The 22232-nt window shown below is 43.2% G+C and overlaps 1 protein-coding gene across 1 annotated transcript in view; it reads right to left on the bottom strand.

Moving 5' to 3' along the window:
• Positions 1–229: 229 nt before the first annotated feature.
• Positions 230–22232, bottom strand: part of CASR (calcium sensing receptor) — a 40338-nt gene continuing 18335 nt past the window's right edge. The window contains exons 5-7 of the mRNA XM_040572558.1: positions 10520–10750; positions 6414–6537; positions 230–3436 (exon numbers count right to left, since the gene is read on the bottom strand). Of these exons, the coding sequence (XP_040428492.1) occupies positions 1986–3436; positions 6414–6537; positions 10520–10750 (1806 nt within the window). The 3' untranslated portion in view covers positions 230–1985. The remainder of the gene's footprint in view (positions 3437–6413; positions 6538–10519; positions 10751–22232) is intronic.

Below are 22232 nucleotides of genomic sequence, written 5' to 3'. Positions count from 1 at the left end.
CCATAGCTGTAATCACATATTGTTATTTGCAGGCCAAACAGTTAAAGTTGGATTGGTTCTTACATGGTGTAACTAAAATTTGAGCCCACTCCAAGTTGAATATAGCAGAGCAACAAAAGGGTTAAAATAACTTGTCTTAATAGCATTCTTCATTGGTTTCTGGACTTCCACTGTGCCCTCGTAAAGCAAAACTCCTCAGCAGCCAGTGGAGGTTGCAAAACAGTTTTTATGCAGTAATGTCACCTGTAAGTTTTATTTTCCTGCCCTGGCAAAAGAACGAACAAGCAAAAACAGTAACAAGAGAATTGTATTTTCCCCAACACATTCACACAGTCCTTTCGTCTCTGCTCACGCTAAGCTGCAGGCCTGTATACCTTTCCACAGGGGTCTAGACTACCTACATGTTTGATGAGCGAAGGTACTGACACCTTCACAGCAGATGCCTGTTCTTGTATATGGGATCTGTAAAGAGGGAAGTAAATTCTGCAACATACCCTCACCCTTCCTGCTGGGCTGCCTAGGGGCATTCTTTCTTTCATCAGGCTGCAACAAAATTCTGTTCTAACGACTCTCTTACTTCAGCCTTTCCAGCATGGATGGAGAGGAACCAGACATACCTTGCACAACCAGGAGCACTTATGTCTGCTTTTGGGGGTGTAGAACAAGAGTCAAGAGTAATGAAGTTCAACTGTACTCTCTTCTGAAGTCCTTACTCTTCTTTAGGTACAGTGCACCCTTCCTGTTCTAAGTACCCTCTCTTCAAGATGGGCCAGAAGGGACATAACCAAGTAGAAGGCCAATAGGAACCAAAACATATCCAATTTACTCATTTGTCTGTTGGAATATCTCAGAGCCCAGGTCTGTATATTCTCCACCCCATCATCTATCAGCATGCACACTTACAATATTCATCTGAAATATTACCAGATTTGGGGGCTATTTCTCCATCCCTAACTCCTCCATTTCACCTTGTTTTATTGGCTTTTTATCAGGCCCACGGGTACTGTCATGACTAGCGCAATGCTTTGTGTAGGTGTGAGGCAGATTAATACGGCAAAGCACAACACTGACTATGGTGTGAAAGGGTTAGCCATGTATGCCATGTGGAATATTACAGCAGCAACACTTTGTTAAGCATACAACTACTAGCAACATAATCAATCATGAATACATGTCATTGTGCTCTCGCAACGTTCTCCAGGGGCATTTACAAGCTGTTCTCCCCCTCCACCAAAGCAGGCAGGTTGGAGGTAAAGCCACCTCAGCTGGAAGAAAACAGTAGGAACCTAGTATCTTGGTCTAGTGCAATGGAGTCTAGGAAGGGTATAGTCCAGTATTTCCTGCTGGGCGGAAAGGAGAAATTGGGACATTACTAAATATAAATAGCAAGGCGCTCTGTCACATTAAATACTTTACATGTTCACACCCTTGGCTGTACACAGCATGCAGGACACTGGGGGCTTTTTTATTTCACCCCTGACTGTGCTTTCCCCAAGTGAAACTGTGTATCTTGCTTTTGAAGAGCTGAGAGTCCTGATGCACATGGTTACAGATCACATATACTAGGTAAAGAGGGAATATTATACATAGTGGGGAAGAGGAATATTATACATAAATGTAAAAGCAGAGTATAGTGGAATTGCCCAGTGCCTCCCGTAGTCAGCTGAGTTGCAGTCTGGCAGGAAAAGCTTATAGAGGCAAGGCAGCATGCAAAGTTCTGCTTAAGCCCCACCAGAGGCAATCTTCACTTGTCCTTCCAAGATGTCCTGATTTCAATAACGCAAATGGAAATTCAGTTCAAGGCTCCCCAGACACAGGCTTCTGACAGTCCTTCCTCTGGAGGCATGTGTGTTACCCTGCTGGCACTAACAATAACGTGGTGGGGCTGTGTCACAGATATGTATCTTTGTTGTCTTTCCCATTCAGAAGCAAGAGGTGAGCAAGTTCCTCTTGGGGACTGGTGCGCTTTTCATGATCTTCTTTTGTTAGGAATGTACTGTGTTCTCTGTGACAGAGCCACCTCCAGTGCCTATAAAATTTCGAGAATTAGCTGATGGCAGGGAAGGCTCTGCCTCAGGGCTTGGTACCTCTTCTTTGGTGTCTCCCACCACTGATTCCTGCGAGCTGGACTCTGGGCTGGAAGCTGCCTGGAAGCCAGGCTCAGCACCGAGGGACTCACTGTTCTGCAGGGGAAGCAGGGCCCGATGCCGCATCAGGCTGTCGTCACTGTTCTGGGCCTCCAGGGAGTTCCTGCGCTTGGTGTTCCTGTTGGCCATGGCATTCTTCTGCGGTTCCTCGAAGCTCAGGGACAGGGTAACTGTGCCGCTCCCGAAGCTGACCTTTTGCTTGCACCCACGCTGCTGCTGACGCTGCCGCTCAGCGGAGGCTGGTAGAGGAAAAGGGTCTTCATGGTTGCTTTTGCTGCTGATGGAGGAGGAAGGGGTGGATCCGGTGGAGCCCCCGAGGCTGTTGGAGCGCTTGCGTGACACGTTGCTCCGTCTCAATGTGGCCCTGGCAGCTACCTTGAAAGCATGGGCAGCTGTGCTGCAGCGCACTTCTTCGATTGTGTTGCGGGACGGCTTGAAGAGAATAATGTAGACTTTGTTGAAGAAGATGCAGGCCAGGAGCCCAAAGCTGGCAGCCAGTATTGCAATCACCTCCACGGCAGAGACAAACTTGCCATATGTGCTGGCATAAGCAGGGATGAAGGAGATCCAGACAATGAAAAAGATCAGCATGCTGAAGGTGATGAACTTGGCCTCATTGAAGTTCTCAGGCAGTTTTCGAGACTTGAAGGCGAAGAAGAAGCAAATGGCTGCCAGGAGGCAGGTGTAGCCAATGAGGAAGCCAAGGGCCATCAGGGAGCCCTCATGGCAAGTGATGAAGATAATCTCATCCTCCAGCTCGTGGTTTCGATAACTGGATGGTGGGGCTGTGTAGAGCCAAATCACGCAGATGACAATCTGTACAAATGTACACAAGAAGACTAGGAGGAACTGGAGGTTGAGGCCCCACCACTTTCGGTGGAGGCTTGTGGGGATCTTTGCCTCGAAGACAAGCAGGACGCGATTGGTTTTCACCAGGATGCAGGAGATGCAGAGAACAAAGCTGATGCCAAAAGCTGGCTGCCGCAGACGACAAGTCCAGTTCTGGGGCTCACCAATGAAGAACAATGAGCTGGAGAAGCAGCAGAGCAAGGAGAAGAGGAGGAGGTAGGACAGCTCCCGGTTTGTGGCCTTGACAATGGGAGTGTTGCGAAATTTGGTGAAGACTCCCAGGACAAAAGAAGTCAGGAAAATTCCCAGCACAGCGAAGAGAGTCAGAGCAATCCCAAAGGGCTCTGTCCAGGACAGAAACTCTATTTGCTTGGGGATGCAGGATGTGTGGTTCTCATTGGACCAGTAATCCTCAGGGCATTTGTCACAAGCGCTTGCATCTGAAAAACAAGTGACAGGGAGAAGGAAGGTTTGTCAGAATAAGAGACTGAAATGGGAGACAAAGTGCATGGCAACTACACCCTGTTCTTCACCTTAAATACAGGGGGTGTTCCCTTCAGGTGCCTGCAGGTTCACAATATCATTTATTGCTGTCTCAGAGTGTTTTACAGTGAAACAACAAGCCTGCCAACTTAAAAAACAACAGCAACAACAACAAAAAAACAAACAAACAAAAAGCAAAACAAAAACACAACAACAACAAAAAAAACAAAGTCCTGCCCATGTACTCTGCTTTTTGGATCCATTTCTTGGTAAAACTTTGCAAAGCTTGTTTGATTACTTTTAGCTGTTATACAAGCTGTCCCCCCCTCTGTTTCTTCATTTTTATCATCTGCTTCTCTCTGTCTTCATACCTTTCACACTCTTATCATCATGTGAAACATCCTGCCTGTCTCTACTACAGAGAAAATGAAAAACGTGCTTGCCTCCTTAAGTGCTTTGAGAGCTTTTTTCTTATTCCTTGGAGGTGAGTCTTAGAACTGTTTAAATTGCTCATCCCTGAAGGCAGGAAATGCCCTTGACTCCCAGCACACTCTCATTTCATGCTGGAACATCAGGATAAGATGTGTCCTAAGGATACCACTCAGACAAGCATCCCACTGATAGTTGCAGAGGGAAAATTGATGCCTCTGTCTCCTTCCTCTGCATAAAAATAATTAGAACCTATTGGGATGGCAACATCTGTCTCCAATGGCTGCCATAATGAAAAGGGAAGAGCCTGCTGCTCCTGTTCTTCTTCAATCCAGACAGGTCTTGTGCTCCATTGGTGAGGGTCATGACTCCCTTGATAGCAGTGGAAAGGGGTTGAGAGCAATGAGTTGGAGGTCACATCCTGCCTCTTCCTTCGGGATCCCATCAGGATAGCAATGGGCTGCATTGAGTGCTGGGAACAAACACTCAGAAAACCCCTTTCAAAGCAACCTCCCCTTGAGCTTTGCACCTGTGTGTGGACAGAGACCCTGAGAATAGCTCCCAGAGCAGAGCTTGGTGCTAATGAGGAAGTCAGGAATGCAAAGCTAATGAGTGCAAAGTATTTCAAGCTCTCTTCTTCTGGAGGGGTGGTTGCAGGGAATATCCACTACTTGATATGATTCTGCTCTCCTAATGACTGCTTGTCTCACCTAAGTTGTTCACCTGAAAAACTTGCACTGGCTGTAAAAGCACACTCAGAAGCTCCCATCACCGTGTCATTTTATTTACTTTTGTTCAGTCAATCATTTTTATTTTATGTGTGTCTTTTACCTGGAAGCTCATTGCAAACTGCATGCAGGGGAAAGCTAACTTCACATACCAAGGAATTCAGCCACCTCCACCTGATACAGAGGCAACTATTTATCACTGCATCCTAAAGAAGTGCTTTCACTGTTGTCTTGAGCTGACCTAGACAGAGACTACGCTGCCACTTAACGGAGCAAACCAGATCTCCCTCCTCCCCCAAGGCTGCTCATTCCTTCCACCTCTTTGTGTTAGCATGAGAGTTCATGCAGCTTCTTGTTCCAGCTTGGAAATTCAACCTGCCAAAAAATGAGATTGTTTTCAGGAAGACCAGAGACCTGATCCAATTTGCTCTGTGGTTGCACAAGTACTAGACAATGGATGAAAACAAACAGCTTGGGGAGGAGATGAGAGATTGTCTCCTTTGGTAGTATCGCTACGTCAGTTTGATGAGACTGGTTGTGAAACTGTTCTCTGTGCCTATAAAACTGGTAAGTACAAGAAGTAAAGAGCATTACTGTCAGCTGAAATTGCAGCAGAAAACTGTGGAGTCAGAAAGCAGTCATTCCCTCAGCCTCACAAATCTCACAAACGTACCAGTGCCAGCTCCCAATATCTTGTGAAAAACACCAAATGACACCTATTAAAAATGACCAGGATTGCTTCTATTTAATTAAAATATGTTACATGTAAGCAGCTTCTAATATATGTTTATGTACATATAGTGCTATAAAGTACTATATGCTTACTGTGTGTTCTTGTAAAAATATTACGACTCCTGTCTGATAGAATGCAGATTAGATTCTCTCCCAAAGGAGAATACTTCTTCAGTCTTGCATGCAACCTGCTGGTTTTCATCTCAGGTAAGGTCTGCAGTATGTGCTGGGGCTAGTGCTGCTGGAGAGGGTCCTGAGCACTCTGCAGTATGGAGGGGACTGCTGCTTGGAAAGGATTTACTTGCCTTCATTAGCCTGGGGATGTCCAACACCGAGGAAGCACTAATGGTGTTGGAAATTCAGAATTTTTCAAGCAACTCTAAAACCGGAGTTAACTTTTCCCTTCACTGCAGAACCTGAGTGCCTTGAATCCAAGCTTCCACTGCAACCAACAAAAAGAATGTCTGTGGGTGTTTGATAGGACCCAAGAGATTCTGCTCTTTTGCGGCGCCAGTGTTCAACAGAAGCTGTGGTTGGTGACCCTGTAAAGGGAAATATACCTCTCTGCTTTTGAAGTCGGGAATGGAATGATCTTTATTTTTTTTGTAAAACATGAAATAAGAAGCTGATAACAAAAGGAAAAGATGGAGGTGGATGGATAACTACAGTACTTAGGATTAGGGTAGAGAGTGTCTCTTTCCTCCAGGTTTTTGGAGAAACAAAAGCTATTGCTACAATGCAGCGGAGTTCACCTATGGTCTGAGAGGCTTCCTATGTGCAAGTCCTTTTCAATTTCTCTGCCTCAGTTTTCCTAATTCAGAGCAGGAGTGACAAGCAGCTTAGCAGAACACAGGATCTGAGGACCACAGGATTCAACTCCCATAAGCTTCTCAGGAGAATGTCCCTCTAGGCTTTCTGTGAAGGCCCCTGGCAAAGCAGCCTCCAGCTCAGCACTGTAGGTAAGTGACTTCAACAGAACTGTGGGTGATGCACAGAGAGCTCATATGGTCCACTGCAAACCCCAAAGCAACCCTGTGGGTATTACCTGTTTCATCACTGTACTCCCCATCGGGGCAGTCCACGCACTCAAAGCAGCAGGTGGGCTCTCCCTCAATAATGCCCTTTCTGGTGCCTGGGAGGCAGTCCCTGCTGCAGTTAGAGAAAGGTACCTGTAAGAAAAGAGCCCAAAGAAGTTTAATGGTAGCAGTGCCCCATGTACAGCCTTCCCACAGCAGGACCTTGGGATTACTCCAAGGGTGTTGCTGCTTGATTCAGTGTTGGATGGAGAGCCTCAGACAGTCCTCTCTTCTTTCCACTGAAGAGACGCACCTTGCATAATAGTCTTCCCTCAACCCTCTGCAGTGATACTTGTTTGAAAGATTGCATCAAGGAATGGTGGGGAAGATCAGCAAGAGCTCTGTAATCTCTACTGTGTTGCATGCACTGTGAACTGGTTTGTGACCCACAAGACATATGCCAGAAAACAGTCACTAGGTGATTAAAAGAAAAGACAGTCTGTGTCTCCTGGCAGGAATTTGAGTCAGCCTTGGAGATGATGATCTCTGACTGCTGATCCCCAATCCCATAGACTGCATATCAACTGCTAATGATTTATGGGACTTAAAACAGTTTCTTGAAAGCCACTTCCTCCCACTGTCCTGAAGACCCTCTCTGGCCTAGAAACAAAAAGGTAACACAACTATGCAAGAGGAGCTTTCATATGAAAGAGAGAAAAGCCCCATTTTAAGAACACTGAGCATCTACAGATGCAGATCAACAGTTATACGGAGAATATGAAAAGGAGACCTCCACAAGAAGTACGCCTTAAGTTCTCCATGTTGAAGTCCATGGAGGGGACTTGTAAAGCCCCCATCTCACTTTCATCAGAACTTTCAGCAGAAAGGTTACTCAGGTTTCCAGGCTTTTGCTGCTGCAAATGACCAGATGTGTCACCTGCTGACTGAATATTTATCCTGTTCTTGAGCCCACCTGGGCATGGTCATACCCTGGCAGTGAGTGGTCAGATGAGCATGCATGGGCATGTGGAAATGTTAATTAAACCCACATTTTCCACTTCCAGCAGAGTGCCCTGACCTGTATGTAGCTAAGGGTTGCTCTGCTTGGAAGCCTCCACTCATGTTTTTTTGCAGGTTTTCTGCTGTGTGGAAAGGAATGAGCCTCCATCCCCTTCTCCATTCCTCACCATAGGATCTAAAACCTACCTGAATCCTTTAACTTCCTCACTTATCCTATTGCCTGGCCCAAGTGCTGCTAACCTGCTGATCTCCAGGAAGCTCCTCTGTGGATATGCTTAGGCAGTGAGCATGGATTTTAGTCTAGAAATTGCCTGTGTGCAGGCATAGACCTCAGCCACAGGGTAAGCAAGCCCTGGGTAGTGGCAACTCCTTTGTGGAGGTGCCCACCTCTTGTCTCAGGTATTCACATGCAGCTGAGAGTGGTTGCCACTGCCTGTTGCTCTGAAAAATAGTTGCAGCGCAGTTTGGGAACAGTGGTTCTAAGCTTTTAATCAGGATTGCAAAATCAACTGGTCAGTCGCATATCCAGGGCAAATCCCAGCAGCTCCCCACTTGAAGCACTCTCTGCAGCAAATTGTTAATAGCTGTTCCCTGGGTCAGTTTTTCTTCACACTATGCATCCACCAAGAGGACTTGATCACTCTAAACTGTCCTTCCCTAGGCTGCTAGTGATGAGTTCGAACAGGGCTGAATCAAAACCCCAACTGAAACTGTGTGCTGCTTCTCCATTATCTACTAAGCTGATTGTGCTGCCAAAGAGGAAAATTAAATACATTTGACATGATTTCATCTTGACAAATCCAGGTTGCCTTTTTCTTATCAGCTTATTATCCTCTAAGTGTTTATAAACTGTTTAATATATTTTTTATCATTTTTTTGGGGTTACTGAAGCTCAACTCAATTGTGTGTAATTCCCTTGGCTCTCCAATATCTGCTTTTAGAAGCAGGTATTATGATTACCCTCCCCTAATCCTTTGAGACATCACCTGTCCTCCACATTTCTCAAAGATGAATTGCTAGTACTTTTGAGATTGCTTTGGCTGCCTTCTTCTGTGGGAAATTTCATCAAGTTCTGCCAGAATGAATCTATCTTACCTACTCTTTAACTTGTTCTTTTGCAAATCTGGCCAATACTGCTGTTCCCATGTTAAAATTAATTATGTTTGATCTTTTTTTGAGGAAGATAGAATCCCAGAAGTCTTCAATGAGTAGTCTACTGGCTAGTCTTTTGAGCAGAGCCTTTTATCTTGAAGAAATTCAAATTCTATAAACTGAAAAAAAATAGCTACAATAGACCTAAAGATCATGATCTCTTCCTGCTGGCACACAATTTACCTGCCCTGGCATGAAAGTCACCAATATCCAGCTGCACAGGACAGTGAATAGAGATAAATGTTACACTGTTGGAGGAATGCAGACCAAGAAAACATAATTACTCAGTTTAAGTGGGAAAGAGAAGAAAAGAGAAGAAAAGAGAAGAAAAGAGAAGAAAAGAGAAGAAGGGAAGGGAAGGGAAGGGAAGGGAAGGGAAGGGAAGGGAAGGGAAGGGAAGGGAAGGGAAGGGAAGGGAAGGGAAGGGAAGGGAAGGGAAGGGAAGGGAAGGGAAGGGAAGGGAAGGGAAGGGAAGGGAAGGGAAGGGAAGGGAAGGGAAGGGAAGGGAAGGGAAGGGAAGGGAAGGGAAGGGAAGGGAAGGGAAGGGAAGGGAAGGGAAGGAAGGAAAGGAAAGGAAAGGAAAGGAAGGAAAGGAAAGGAAAGGAAAGGAAAGGAAAGGAAAGGAAAGGAAAGGAAAGGAAAGGAAAGGAAAGGAAAGGAAAGGAAAGGAAAGGAAAGGAAAGGAATAAAGAAGGTGTCCTGACTGTTGGAAGAGGTGCCAGTGATATTTATAACAGTCAGAAGGAGTATCAGGTTTTTTAACTCCACTTGCTGTTTAGGCTCAGTCTCCAACTGGGCTTAGAAAAGCCAGGGCTTGGTATTTCTGCCAGCAGAGTGCTCTGCCTGATTAGCAAATCCTGATCAGGCAGAGCACTGAATTTAATCTGTAAGTGAAACTGGTGTATCTGGAGCAAAGGTAATGCTTAACTGATGGTGTAAAGGTATAAGGCAAATATAGTTCAGACAGTTACTCGGTCTGCCAGCCAAAGCGAATAATCACCTGGGAGCGAATTGCCTTGTTCATTCATCAGGTGCCAATTTAACACATCTAAATGTTGCAGCAGTGCCTGATGGCAACATTTTTAAGCTAACACTCCCTGTGTCACCTCCCAGGCCACAAGCTAGATGCCTGCTCAGTAGCTGCTCCAGGAGCCAACCTGTCTGTTCTGTCCAGGCTGGACACTTAGCTCTTGTCTGGAGATCTCTGCACTATCATGTTCCCGTCATGTGAGGAGACACAGCCCTGGAGGCCAGAGAAGATACAATCATGATAAAAAGGTCTTACACCTACAACTAAGCAGAAAAGGACCTAGGCCTAATGAAAGTCAATGGTTGCATCAAGTACTTTTGAGACTGTACATGCACCTTCTGGTAAATTAAAAAAAGGTACCAGGTGCTGGTGTGTTCCACCATTTGAGCACCAAGTCCAAGTTAACCTAGGACAACAAACAGGAGTTGTGCTGTTTGGTTTGCAAGGCAAAGGAATGAGGAAGGCTCTGGAACATGGAGGGTAAAGACAGCAGAAACAGCTTAACTCGGAACAGGAAGAGCCAATTCTTGATTCAGAGATACTGGGAGCAGAAGAGATGGCTGTTTTCATTGATGAAACTACTGTGCTCAGGAAACCTTGAACTAGTCAACAGCCAGGCTTGGGCAATGAATTTCTCATCTTTGTAGAAATAGCATTACGAAAACCTAAGCTAACTGTTTGGGCCAGAGAAAAGGCATTATTTAAAGCATTCATGCATAGGCTTATCAAATGTATAGGAAGGGAGAAGCAGCCCATTATTTCCAAAAGTGTGTACTGAGGGTGTGAAGGACTGGGGCAGAGAATATGTATACAATAAGATGAATGGGTGTTTTAATGAGGCATGGAGCAATAATACGAGGAGTATGCAAGGTTAGTTCAAATTCCATACTGAAGCAACTTGTTAAATACTGCTGTGAGGATTTAAGCACTTACCTCCTTTGAGAATCCACTCCACAGGATTTTGTTTTCATTGATAAAGAGCCTCTCCCCTTTCTTGGCGTAGACGTTGTAGTGCCCAACCTCCTCAAAGACGACTGAGCCATCCTCCGGAGAGAGATGCCAATTTATTATTGAGTAATTCCCTACTAGGTCTCCAAACTCATCAAAGTCCACTTGCTCCCCCATGTTATTGGTGAAATTTAGGTGGCGTAGGTGCTTCAGAACCTAGAGAGAGATACAGAGACACTGTGAACACCCGTGTCACAACCCTAACACAGCACACATCTGCTGTGGGGACAAAACTGGAAATAATCACTTTACTACAGTCCTTAATCTCTTACAAATCACTTCATTACAGCAGTAGCAGACTTTATTCATAGACATCACATGGACACAGAAACTCTGTACAAACCTTGTAGACAGCACAAGGTATTGTGGCTCACAGGATGGATGGCAGCCAACTTTGCTTACCAGCTGTTACCCATCTCAGCTTTTTGGTATTCCTCTTCAGTCCCTTCCCACAACCTCTCCAAGCCCACAACTCTTCTTCAGGGGCAGAAGAGTGACAGCAGCCACTGAAGTGTTTTGGTCACCCAGGCATCCCCCTCACCCTGCTCTTGCAAAAAATTATGCTCTTCATAAAAGCAATCTTAGAATCATAGAATATCCCAAGTTGGAAGAGACCCACAAGCATCACCTAGTTCAACTCCTGGGTCCCCAAAGGACCACATAAAAAATCAGACCATGTGTCTCCAAGTGCTATTCAAATGCTTCTTGAACTCCAGCAGGCTCAGTGCAGTGACCACTTCCCGGGGGAGCCTCTTCCAGTGCCCCCCCACCCTCTCAGTGAAGAACCTTTTCCCAATATCCAGCCTGAACTGCCCCTGTTACAGCTTCAAGCTATTTCCTCGGGTCCTAAACAGTTGGTATCATTCATCTCTGACTGATTAATCACTCAGAAACATAAATGCTTGTGAAACAATTCAAATTTGTCTTTTGATTTAAAAACTCCAAGTCCAATGTACTTGAGTAAAATACAACAAATCAGACTCGTTCACCACATGGCAGGCCTAGGCAGTTCACAGCACTGTTTATGACTCCTGTATCCTTGTCACATGGATTCAGGTAATCACATTCTGCCTGTCCCCACATGTTGACTCCTGTAATTTTCATGCCTTAAGCTGTCACATGCTGTGAACAAGAGCAGTTAATACCAGGAACAACTGCAGTTGCAAAATTCATGATTCTGATAGCCTGACAAGTAGACAAAAGAAACAGCAGCATAGAAGAAAGCCTGTACAAATGACTGTGAGACAATTCATTCACATAGTAGGTACTTTTCTATTCTTCAAGAATTAGTTGCTGGTTTATGCATTTATCAGATTTTTTTTCCCCATTTAATTGAGGTTCTCAGTTATACAGTTTTTCTGTAGAAGTCATGTATGGAAAGCTGTTGTGACTCTAATGGCAGCTTGGATGTCAGCTGTCCCTAGACCACTGCTGCTCTGGTTCTAACACCTACAACAGCTTGAGCCCAGTTCTCCCTCTTTTATCTATGGGTGCCCAAACATACAATCCTGGATGGCAAAATGTAAACCAAAACGAACAAACAAACAAAAACCAAAACTAAATCAATTTGTCTGGGCAGGCAGAGACCTCCTCACCCCATAGACATAGAACAGATAAAAATGTTTTGATGAAGCCTTTTCACTTGGAAACATGGGGACAGAGGAACAGAATCACTTCATTAATTCCTGTCAGTTTTGCTAAATTGTCTCATTTTTCTCTGTTTCCCCTTAGGATCCCCCTATCACAAAATAAAATCCCAAGAGCTGCAGAGATACCCTTGTCTCCTCTCACTGCTTATATTATTGCCAACCTGAGAAAGAGTCTGGAACAATCAGAGTAGTACTACACAGGACATGGCTGGCTATACTACTTCAGCTTTGTGTGATGTTCATGGAAGTACACTGAAATATTAACACACTATTTAGTCTTTGAATAATGAGTTAGGTGGTGGAGGCAAGAGTTTTCTCTGTCTTTCTCATCCCCACTGTCCCTCCTCTGGAGGGACTCCTCTGTACTGCAGCGTCTCACTTTGGTCTTCCTTTTTTTTTTTTTTTTTTTTTTACAGTGGGGCTGCAATCCTGGATGTGTTAGCAGGAACCTTGCCCATAAGGACAGTACCCAAGCACCTGATGATGCAGGAAACCTGCATTCCTCTGCAAGTTCTAGCACCTACCCCAGGGTAACACCTCCAGTATTGACATCCAGACCAGATTTGAGTCATGATGAGCTGCATTTCACCCTTCTCCTCACTCCAACAAAATAATAGAATCAAATGTACAGTCTCAGGCAGTACTGCAGCACTGCTGAACTACACTAGCCCTGAGTGGGTATCACTGCTGGGTTGAACTTTATCTGTATAGGCAGAAGGTGCAGAACACGCATGTCTTTTGATTAAAGTTACTACACACATTAAGGGACAATCTTGCAAGAGCTGTATTTAAGATGCTTCAGTTTAAGTCCTGCCTGTCCTGCTCAGTTGCAGAGGCAGGAGGCTGACTGTTCTTACTGTCAGCGAGACAAATGATAGAGAAACTTCTGGATCCCCTGGATAATTTTTTTTTAGCCTATCTTCATAGCTTTCATCTCAGTTACTCTGTTCCTTAAAATCCCCAGAGGAGGTACATCAGGACAATGGGAGTAACAAAATAGGTTTCCCCTCTCAGCAAATACCAAAGTTTGCCTTCAAGTGTGAATTTATGAAGGGCAGCTTGTGAACCAGTAACTGAGTGACTGCTAGGACATGTTCCTGTTTTAGATGGTAATAAAATCCAAGGATGTCACCTGTATATCACACAACAAGTTTTAATGTCTATGGGATGAAAATACAGTTTAAACATCCAAGATATATATAAGCACTAAACTTTAGAAGAGGAAGTTGTAGACTCTACGCTTGCCTAGAATTACTGCTGCACTCTTATAGGCAGCAGTCTGTTAATGATTAGCTAAGGGCTTTACAGTTAAGAATGTGTCACTATGTTTTGTAACTAAACATAGAAACATAAATACCCAGGACTCAATCCACAAAGACTTAAAAGACCCTGCTTCAGTGAGGGCAGCAGCATGTATCACGGGTGTATGTATAGTATCCTGGAACCAAGAGTTTACAAAAAAAAGAGTTGACCTCATAGCTTGAGTACACCTTCAGCAGCTGGTGGGAGCCTGTTCCACAAGCTGCTGACTTCAGATGTTTCTTTCTGTAATTTCTCCCCCCTTTCTTCTGTCTGAATTACAATGTCTTTTAATTAAAACACCTGTTATCAGAAAGGACTTGTAAGGTGCCTTCTAGTCCACCTTCCTATTACTCCTGATAAGGCCATTCCTAGCCAGGTAAGGCCATTCCCATGGTAAGGCCATTCCCAGCCATGTTGCCTCCCGTACTTTATCCAGACTGGATATTCTGAGTAATGTTATTTCCACTGGAAGGAGCATAAAGACATAACACATATATAGTTGTAGTAGGTCAGACTAGCAGCCCATCTCCCCAGGACCTGTTTGACAGTAGCCAAATAGCAAATGCCTAGGCAAGAGTCAAAGGGGACATGATACTTCCCCAGAATACTCACACATTTTGCAGCTCAGTGACTTCCTGGGCCAAAGCTATTTGTACTTGATAACCAACCCATAGTGGATTATTTTTCCATGACGCATATCTGTGTTCTGCACCTGTGCAAGCTTTTCACATCCACAACCTCCTAGCAAAGAGATCTACATTTTATGACAAAAACTACTTGCTTGTTGGAACAGAGCAGATGCTGATCTCTTTTGATGCACTTTGTGCTTATGTGGGAAGAGGCAAAGAATTGTCATTTGCAAATCACCTTTTCCATATGTCTCAGGATTTTACAAGCCTTTGTCAGATCTCTCTTCAGCTATTTCTTTCCAAGGCTGATGAGCCCTATCTGACTTTGCTGCTTGTTATACAGAAGCTGCTCCATTGACCCTTCTCCAAACTTTCCCAGTCTACTTCATCCATTCTGAGACCTGCATATGATTGAAGTGAGACACACTAAGACTTAATAAGGTGGCCCCAGCACACTGTTTTCCTCTCTGCCCCTTTTCCAGTATGACCATTTTAACACTCCATTTGCTTCTTTGATTATTACTCAGCCAGAACTGAGGAGTCCACCCAAGGACCCGTTCAATCTTGAAGATATCATTTGTGATTAGTCAGAACCAACCATTTATTTTTTTCCTCTGCTCACTGTCTTTCAAGCAACAGTTTATCCAGGAATGAACTTGGTGACAAACATCAGAAGCCACCTAGAAGCCTGAGCTGTCACTACAAAGAGGATCTCCCTTATCCAAACACAGCCTTAAGGTCTCCCTGGAGCCTTCTCTTCTCCAGGCTGAACAACCCCAATTCCCTCAGCCTGTCTTTGTAGGAGCGGTGCTCCAGACCCTCGATCATCTTTGTGGCTCTCCTCTGGACTCATTCTAACACTTCCATGTCCTTCTTGTGCTGGGGGCCCCAGAGCTGAACACAGTACTCCAGGTGGGGTCTCGTGAGAGCAGAGCAGAGGGGGAGAATCACCTCCCTCAACCTGCTGGCCACGCTTCTTTTGATGCAGCCCAGGATACAGCTGGCTTTCTGGGCTGTAAGACAGCTCAAGTTGAGCTTCTCATCAACCAACACCCCCAGGTCCTTCTCCTCAGGGCTGTTTTAATTCATTATCCACCCAGCCTGTATTTGTGTTTGGGATTGCCCGGACCCAGCATTTGGCCTCCATGAGGTTTGCACAGGCCCACCTCTCAACCTGTCCAGGTCCCTCTGGAAGGCGTCCCTTCCATGCAGCGTGTTGACCGCACCACACAACTTAATACAATTGTTTTGCCTTGCCAACTTCCCTTAGAATTTCTCCACCTTTCCTCCTTTCCTTGATCTGCAGTAGATACTTATTCTGTCCCACTAGTTAGAGCCAGTGGCAGGCAAAAAAAAAAAAAAAAGGAAAATGCTGTCAGGCATTTTACACTGTCGAGTACAAGCCTGCTACTTGCTAGCTGCAAGCAGTATGGACTGGTTGTACATTTTGATAACAGCTGGATTAAACAAAAGTGGCATTTCCTGAATCCTCCAAATACTAATGAAACATGAGACAGAACCATCAGTTAGGAGGCTGATTGCATGCAAAACCCGGGGTTCAGGCTAGAAAGAAGAAGGTGAAGATCCCATCTGGAGGAAAATTCTGAAAGTGGGGAAGAATCCTAGGGATGCAAGTGTGCAGACATGACTGCTGGGGTATACCCAGGGACCTTGGTCACTAATGCCCAAGACGTAACTGTGAGCAGCTGCACAGCTTGGAATGATGACTTCCTATCCCACCTTGACAGACCATCAACAACGTTCCTGCTGGGAAGGGAAGGTGAGACTTTGTGAATGCTATGCAGTGGGGAAAGTGAAGAAGTGTGTGAGAAACCAGGTAGGTTAAAAGCTCTAGTTTTGTTCATTCTTAAATAAATGCCAATGTCCAGATCTGCTGCGGGTTGTTGTTTACTCTGCTTCGACTGTGACAGGTCCTTAACTGCTGTGCATATACCACCAAGAATGTAATATCCTTGGAATCCTTCTGCTGTTTCTTGTGAATATATTTCCTCACTAGGTCAAGCAGTCCTGCAAGGAAACTGAACCCTAGTATGCTGCAGGTTTCTGTCCCCATAAAAGACAAATGATTCTCCTAGCATGCAGTCACAAGGAATCTTGCCTTGACAGTTATCAGATGTTTTCCAACAGTGAGTTTTATTTCTGCCTATCTAGCTATAACCAGGCCAGCAAACCACTTCTGGACTGATGGGTACTAAGTATTTTTCTCTTTGCTTTGGTAGGGTGCCTGCCCACGCTCAGAGCAGCAAACAATTCCACTTCATTGTTCAATATGAAGAAGAAAAGCTGGTGACTTTACTGAAAATGGTGAATTCTCTCATTCATTTTGATTTGATGAGGGTCCATTCTTCTCTCTTGTTTCATGTTTTTAATAAAGCACATAGAGGAGATGTTTTCATAACCCTGTAACAGGCATAAATTCTTGAGACTTCAGCTGTCATATTAGCCCAGTGGTCATGGCATACAGGATTTGGTTTCCAATTGGAAAGTACCAGGAGGAAATATGTGCATGGTACTTCTGAAAGAGCAACTCATAAAATGCCATAAAGGAAATGTTCCCTGCAGCAGTAGGGTTTTTTCTTTCCTCCATTCCTTCCCTTCTGTCTATGTATCTATCTTTATCTACATGCTAGCAAAGCTCTAATTTTTATTGTGTATCCCAATGTATAACTCCTGCTGCTTTCTCTATTTTAGACCATCTTGTTCTGTCTGTTTTTTATGCAGGACCAATTGGTCATTCTGTTGGAAAAGATCCTGGGATGTCTTTCTGTTACGCATTCTCAGCCCCATGCACAAGGAGTATATGGTCTGTAGGTGGGATACTGGGCACCTCATGCTAAAATAATGAAGACTGCTCATCACCTACCGTACAAAGGCTAGGCTGTGCTCTAGGATGGAAAGTGTTAGGTTGCCAGCACCACAGATTAACAAAAGGAGTTTATCTCTGGGCAAACGGCTGGTGTCAGAGTAGAAGGGAGGGAATACTGATAGTCAGAGACTCACTGACAATACTGCAAAGTAATTCAGGCAGCCTAGCGTGGACATCCCAGCTCTGGTAAAATGCTAAATCTGCCAGAGGCTCAAAAATACATGAAAGAAAGCATTCGGTTCAAGATTCAGGACCAGCTGTACAAAGGCTGAGAATAACTCAAAATCATTCAAAGTTGTTATGCTTCGATAAGAGCTAAATGACATCCTCATAAAGCTAGGTAGGTCAGCAGACAGTGTGACTGAATACTAAATGTATATGAAAAATGCAATGTGCCATATATTAAAGTAAGAATTTAAGCTATTCATGATTCTTATTGGAAGCTAAATTAATTGTAACCACATAAGACAAAGACCGGTTAATTACTGTAGGCAGCTCAGTAAAAAACTTTGTATTATGTAGTTGAAAAAGCAAACAAAATATTAGGATAGACTGAGAAAGAAAATAATACTGAGAATATGGTGTCAATATGTACATTGATAATACAGTTTTCCCTGGAAAATGCATTTAGTTCTAGTCGCTTGATCAGAAAAGAAGAATAAAATTAAAAGAAGATTAGAGCAGTCCAGAGGTGGTGATGATAACTCTTAGACAGCCAGTTTGACTTCCATTTGATGAGAAATTAAAGTGCAGAATTATTTAACTCGAGGGAGGAGGTAGAGGAAGTTTATGACACGTAGTGATTTGTAGGAAAGAGGTGATTTACATTCATACAGAAGCAGAGACTGCTGCAAAGCCAGCTGACTTTATTCAGGGATTCAGATGAGTACAGGACCTTAGGCTGTCATGAAATTGGGAGAGAGAGCAGCTTTGATGGAGTGTGTTGTAAACACCTCACTTACTGCTCAGTGGAAGGTTCTTGGTGTTCTCTGTGTCTTGTGCTATGCTGTGAGCATTCAGTCTGCTTGGAAACTGAGGAAGCCTAGAGTTTCTTACAGCAAGGACTGTTTGGACTGTCTGTAACTGGGCTTGATGGGTTAGCTTATGTGTTTTTGTAGCTAACAATCAAAGGACATTGCTTTGCTGATTCAAAGCTGTAGGAGCTTTGATGCTTTGTTGATAGTGAGAGGTGACAGAAGTAACAGCAGTGGAACAGGTCACTTAGACCAAACATATTAAAGACATATGTTTCAAAATGAGACGTGATATAAAATAGGGCCAATCTGATTTAGGGTGAAATTTACTAAGGTACTATGTTTACAAGGATGACCAGAAAAAACTCAAAAACAGAAGCCTGAAAGATTCCACAATAGTGACTGCACAAGTCAGGCAACTGAGATACTTCAGAAAATCCCATTAAGTATTTGCTGGTGTTTGATGATGCCTGAATGCCAATATGAAATTGGCTTTAAAATGACAAGAAAGGACTCCTTATTGGGGAATGTAGGGATAGTATAAGGGGTAACAGTTTTAAGCTAAAAGAAGGGAGATTTAGATTAGACATTAGGAATAAATTCTTCACCATACAGGTGGTGAGACACTGGAACAGGTTGCCCAGAGAAGCTGTGGATGCCCCATCCCCAGAGGTGTTCAAGGCCAGGTTGGATTAGGCTTTGGGCAACCTGTTCTAGCAGGAGGTGTCCCTGCCTATGGCAGGGGGGTTGGAAGTGGGTGGTCTTTAAGGTCCCTTCCAACCCAAACCATTCTATGACTCTGTGATTCTATGCTTCAGAAAGAACTATCTGCTGAGTCACAGAGGTTCCCAAAGGAATCAAGAAATGATCATAGAGTATGACCTTACAGCCATTGCCTGGCTGTTTTTTCAGATGATGTAACTATCAGTTAGGAGGGCACAGGACATAGTAAGCATGGGCCCAGGATATTTTGTTTCCTGAAGTTCCTCAAAAACGAATGCTGGCCATGTGCAGAACAGCTGTACAGTATATTGCATTTGTGCATTTGTGAAATTGTTTTTTTTTTTTTCCATTCTATGAGCACTTGTCCATAGAATGCTGGTACTGAGCTAATTCAAAGCTGGTAGTGAATAACACATCATTTAAGGATGCTATGATAAAGGATGATGATTTTGCTGGAAAGTGTAGCAGGAAAATTTTCATTTGCTTAGCTTTGATTGAATGCATGTAATACAAGAGCAAATAAACAGAGTGGCAACATCCTCTGCATTACTTCTCAACCACAGAGTTTTCAAAGTTTTATGTAGGAAAACAGCATGTGAAATCCAGTCAATTGAAATTCAGTGCAATGTATTTTTTAAAGTCAGACTTAAAAATGTGACCTTCAAATCACAGTTCTATTTTTAATTGTAATTACTTTTTAATGGGAAAAAGACTCACTTCATTTTGAATCTTTCAAAATGTTTATTTGGATAATGTTGTTGCAACTAACTTGTATTTAACTGAAGTTAGTGAATTTGATTAACTCTAGGGGAGAATGGAGGTGAAAATAGCAAAGTGTTTTAACACTATTTCAGAATAATCTTAGGTTAATTCTAAGGTAAGTGCTTTAACTCTGACATTTTTACCTCTTTCTGATTTAATGAAAATCCAGCTGTATGATGGTAACTTGGTATTTGTATAGCCCACAGCATGATATTGTACGATTAGTTCTGTAGAGTCCAAAAGAGTCCTTCCTACAAATAACTTCAGCAGCTAAGGCATCTGAGGTAGCCTTGGTCCCAGTTCAGTGCCATCCCAAGAAGACTTCATCTGATCCACCAATGAAGAGGAGTGCCTGTAGGATTTAAATATGCATCTGGAAGTCTGTGATCCTATACTTCTGGAGAAAAATGCCTGTAATGAGAGCAACTTTCCCCTCCTTACAAATACTGTGGGAATTAATGTAGTTGCTATTACTTGGGACAAAAATCATGTCAGCAAAAGGAAGAAATCATGTCTATGGGGAATCCCTAGACCTGGAATATAAGGATACAAAAAATCAAGCTGTTTTCTGACTAGTCACCTGACTCAGTAATGTACAAGTGTAGGAGATCTCTGTACCCAACAGAACAGAGAAAATCCACTGAAAATCTAGAGGAAATGATGGAATGACTGTGCCTGATCTGCATACATGATAAACCCAGTATCAGTTCAGAGGTTTTGTCTGTGTTCATTAAAACAAAAGCTCATTAATTAGGTGGTAATGATATGTCACTGTCCTCATCATACAAATAAAGCTCAAAGAACACTGTTTATTATGGCATGCTCTAAAAGTGTTGCTTCAACACAGATCATTCAAACAAGACTGTGAAACACAAGTATTATACTAATGGAAAGTAGAACTCATATACAAATCCCTGGAGAACAAATAGGAAAAAAAAGTCATTCAGTGTATTAAGAAATTTCTTGAATGTATTAAAATGAAGAGGGTGTCATGTATGCCAGACCCTCATGACGCAAGTTTGAAAGAGACAGATAAAGAGGATGGTGAAGGAGCAGGAAAGCAGAATGAGTGATGTGTTATTGCACTTGCTATCAGAAAGAAAAACACACAGGATGTTCTTATCCCAAGGGCACTTGCTTTGAAGCCATAATATGACATTAATGGAAGTGGAAGGTCCTTAAAAAGAGATTAGAGAACAGCCTGAGCAATTTAAATTGGATCTAAAAGACTGACAGAACCAGACAGTTCTTCACAGCATTCTACTAGCAATAAGAAGAGTGCTAATACAGCTGGATTACAATATACACATAAAAATGCCACATAAAAATGCCTTGAATGACAAAGTCAGTATGCTACCTAATATTATTCCACAGCAATCACAACCCACATTACTAGTATACATGCAAGTATAATGCACGGCCAAGAGAGTGTCTGAAGTTTTCCTCTGTGTCAGTCCATGTAGGACATGCATCACTGCTCACAGGGACACTCCAGAGTCAGCCTCTGATGGACTTGCAACAGGGGCCAAGGGAAGACAATAGCATAAACAGCAGAGGGATGTCCTCTGTAACCAGATTGGTTAACCTGACCTCAATCCCAAGAAAAACAATGGGAAAACAAGAGTTAGGGGTTGAGGATCAATTAATACAAAATTACAGGATAGACACATAATTGCTACCAGTCAATAAGGCTTTGAGAAATATGGATCTTGTTAATACAAGTTTGGTTGTCAAACACATCCCTTTGGAATTGAAATACCTAGGCTTTACATTTAATGTAAAGCATCCTTCCATGGATCAAGGTTTACCAACAGATTTCTAAAAGCAAACCATCCGTTCATAGCATCCTTGAGGCTCAGTAAACAACTCAGTGTTATCCAATATGTCCTTCAGTACTCTGGCAGCAAACACAGAAGTGCTGCTGGGAGAACTTGCAGAAAACAAATGGTTTAATGTAACAGTAAATAACAACAAAGACAAATCATTCCCCCTAGGTTGCTCTCTCACATTGGGGTTTAGTGCAGTGAAATTCAGACTTACATATCAAGGCATTAGAAATTCCAGCCACAGGCACAGAAAGGGTACCACATCCTGTAAAGCATTACAGGCAATTCATTGCAGCCTTTCCACCGTGGTAAGGAAGGCTAACGTGACTTATACATGTATAAATGAAGAAGTAATAAGTGTATGTAAATGTGGGACTTTTTATTTTTATTTATTTATTTTTTCCACTTCCACTGTCTGGCTGTGCTGAGGCTGTTACAGCAATACTGAAAATGTGTCAAAAAGGATGAGTAACTGGACAAGATACAGAAATAAACCAGAAAGAGTATCTTAGGACCTAAATTCACTCTGTTTAAATTACCAAGATAAGACTGAGGAATCATTTGATCAATATGCATAAACACCTCATTGAAAGATATGATGGACTGTAAAATCTAATAAAGCAAGGCCAAGTAGAGACCAGTGGAACTAAAGGCTAGCTAAAAATTCAAACTAGAAATAAGACACGATCTGTGACAGGAGCTGTGACCTGCCATAGACCATACTAATAAAGAAAAAGCTCTGATAGGTAGCACATCTGCTGGGGATAATAAATCTTGTTCCACACAAGTATGCTGGCAAACACAGCCCTTCATAAGTGAAATACCCAGGCTTTACATCTAATGTAAAGCATGCTTTAGATGGATCAAGATTACTCTCCTGAATGTG

Source organism: Cygnus olor, chromosome 1 (genome assembly GCF_009769625.2).
Source record: "Cygnus olor isolate bCygOlo1 chromosome 1, bCygOlo1.pri.v2, whole genome shotgun sequence".
Lineage (NCBI taxonomy): Eukaryota > Metazoa > Chordata > Aves > Anseriformes > Anatidae > Cygnus > Cygnus olor.
The sequence above is the reverse complement of the archived record's forward strand: the minus strand, read 5'-3'. Positions and strand labels throughout refer to the sequence as shown.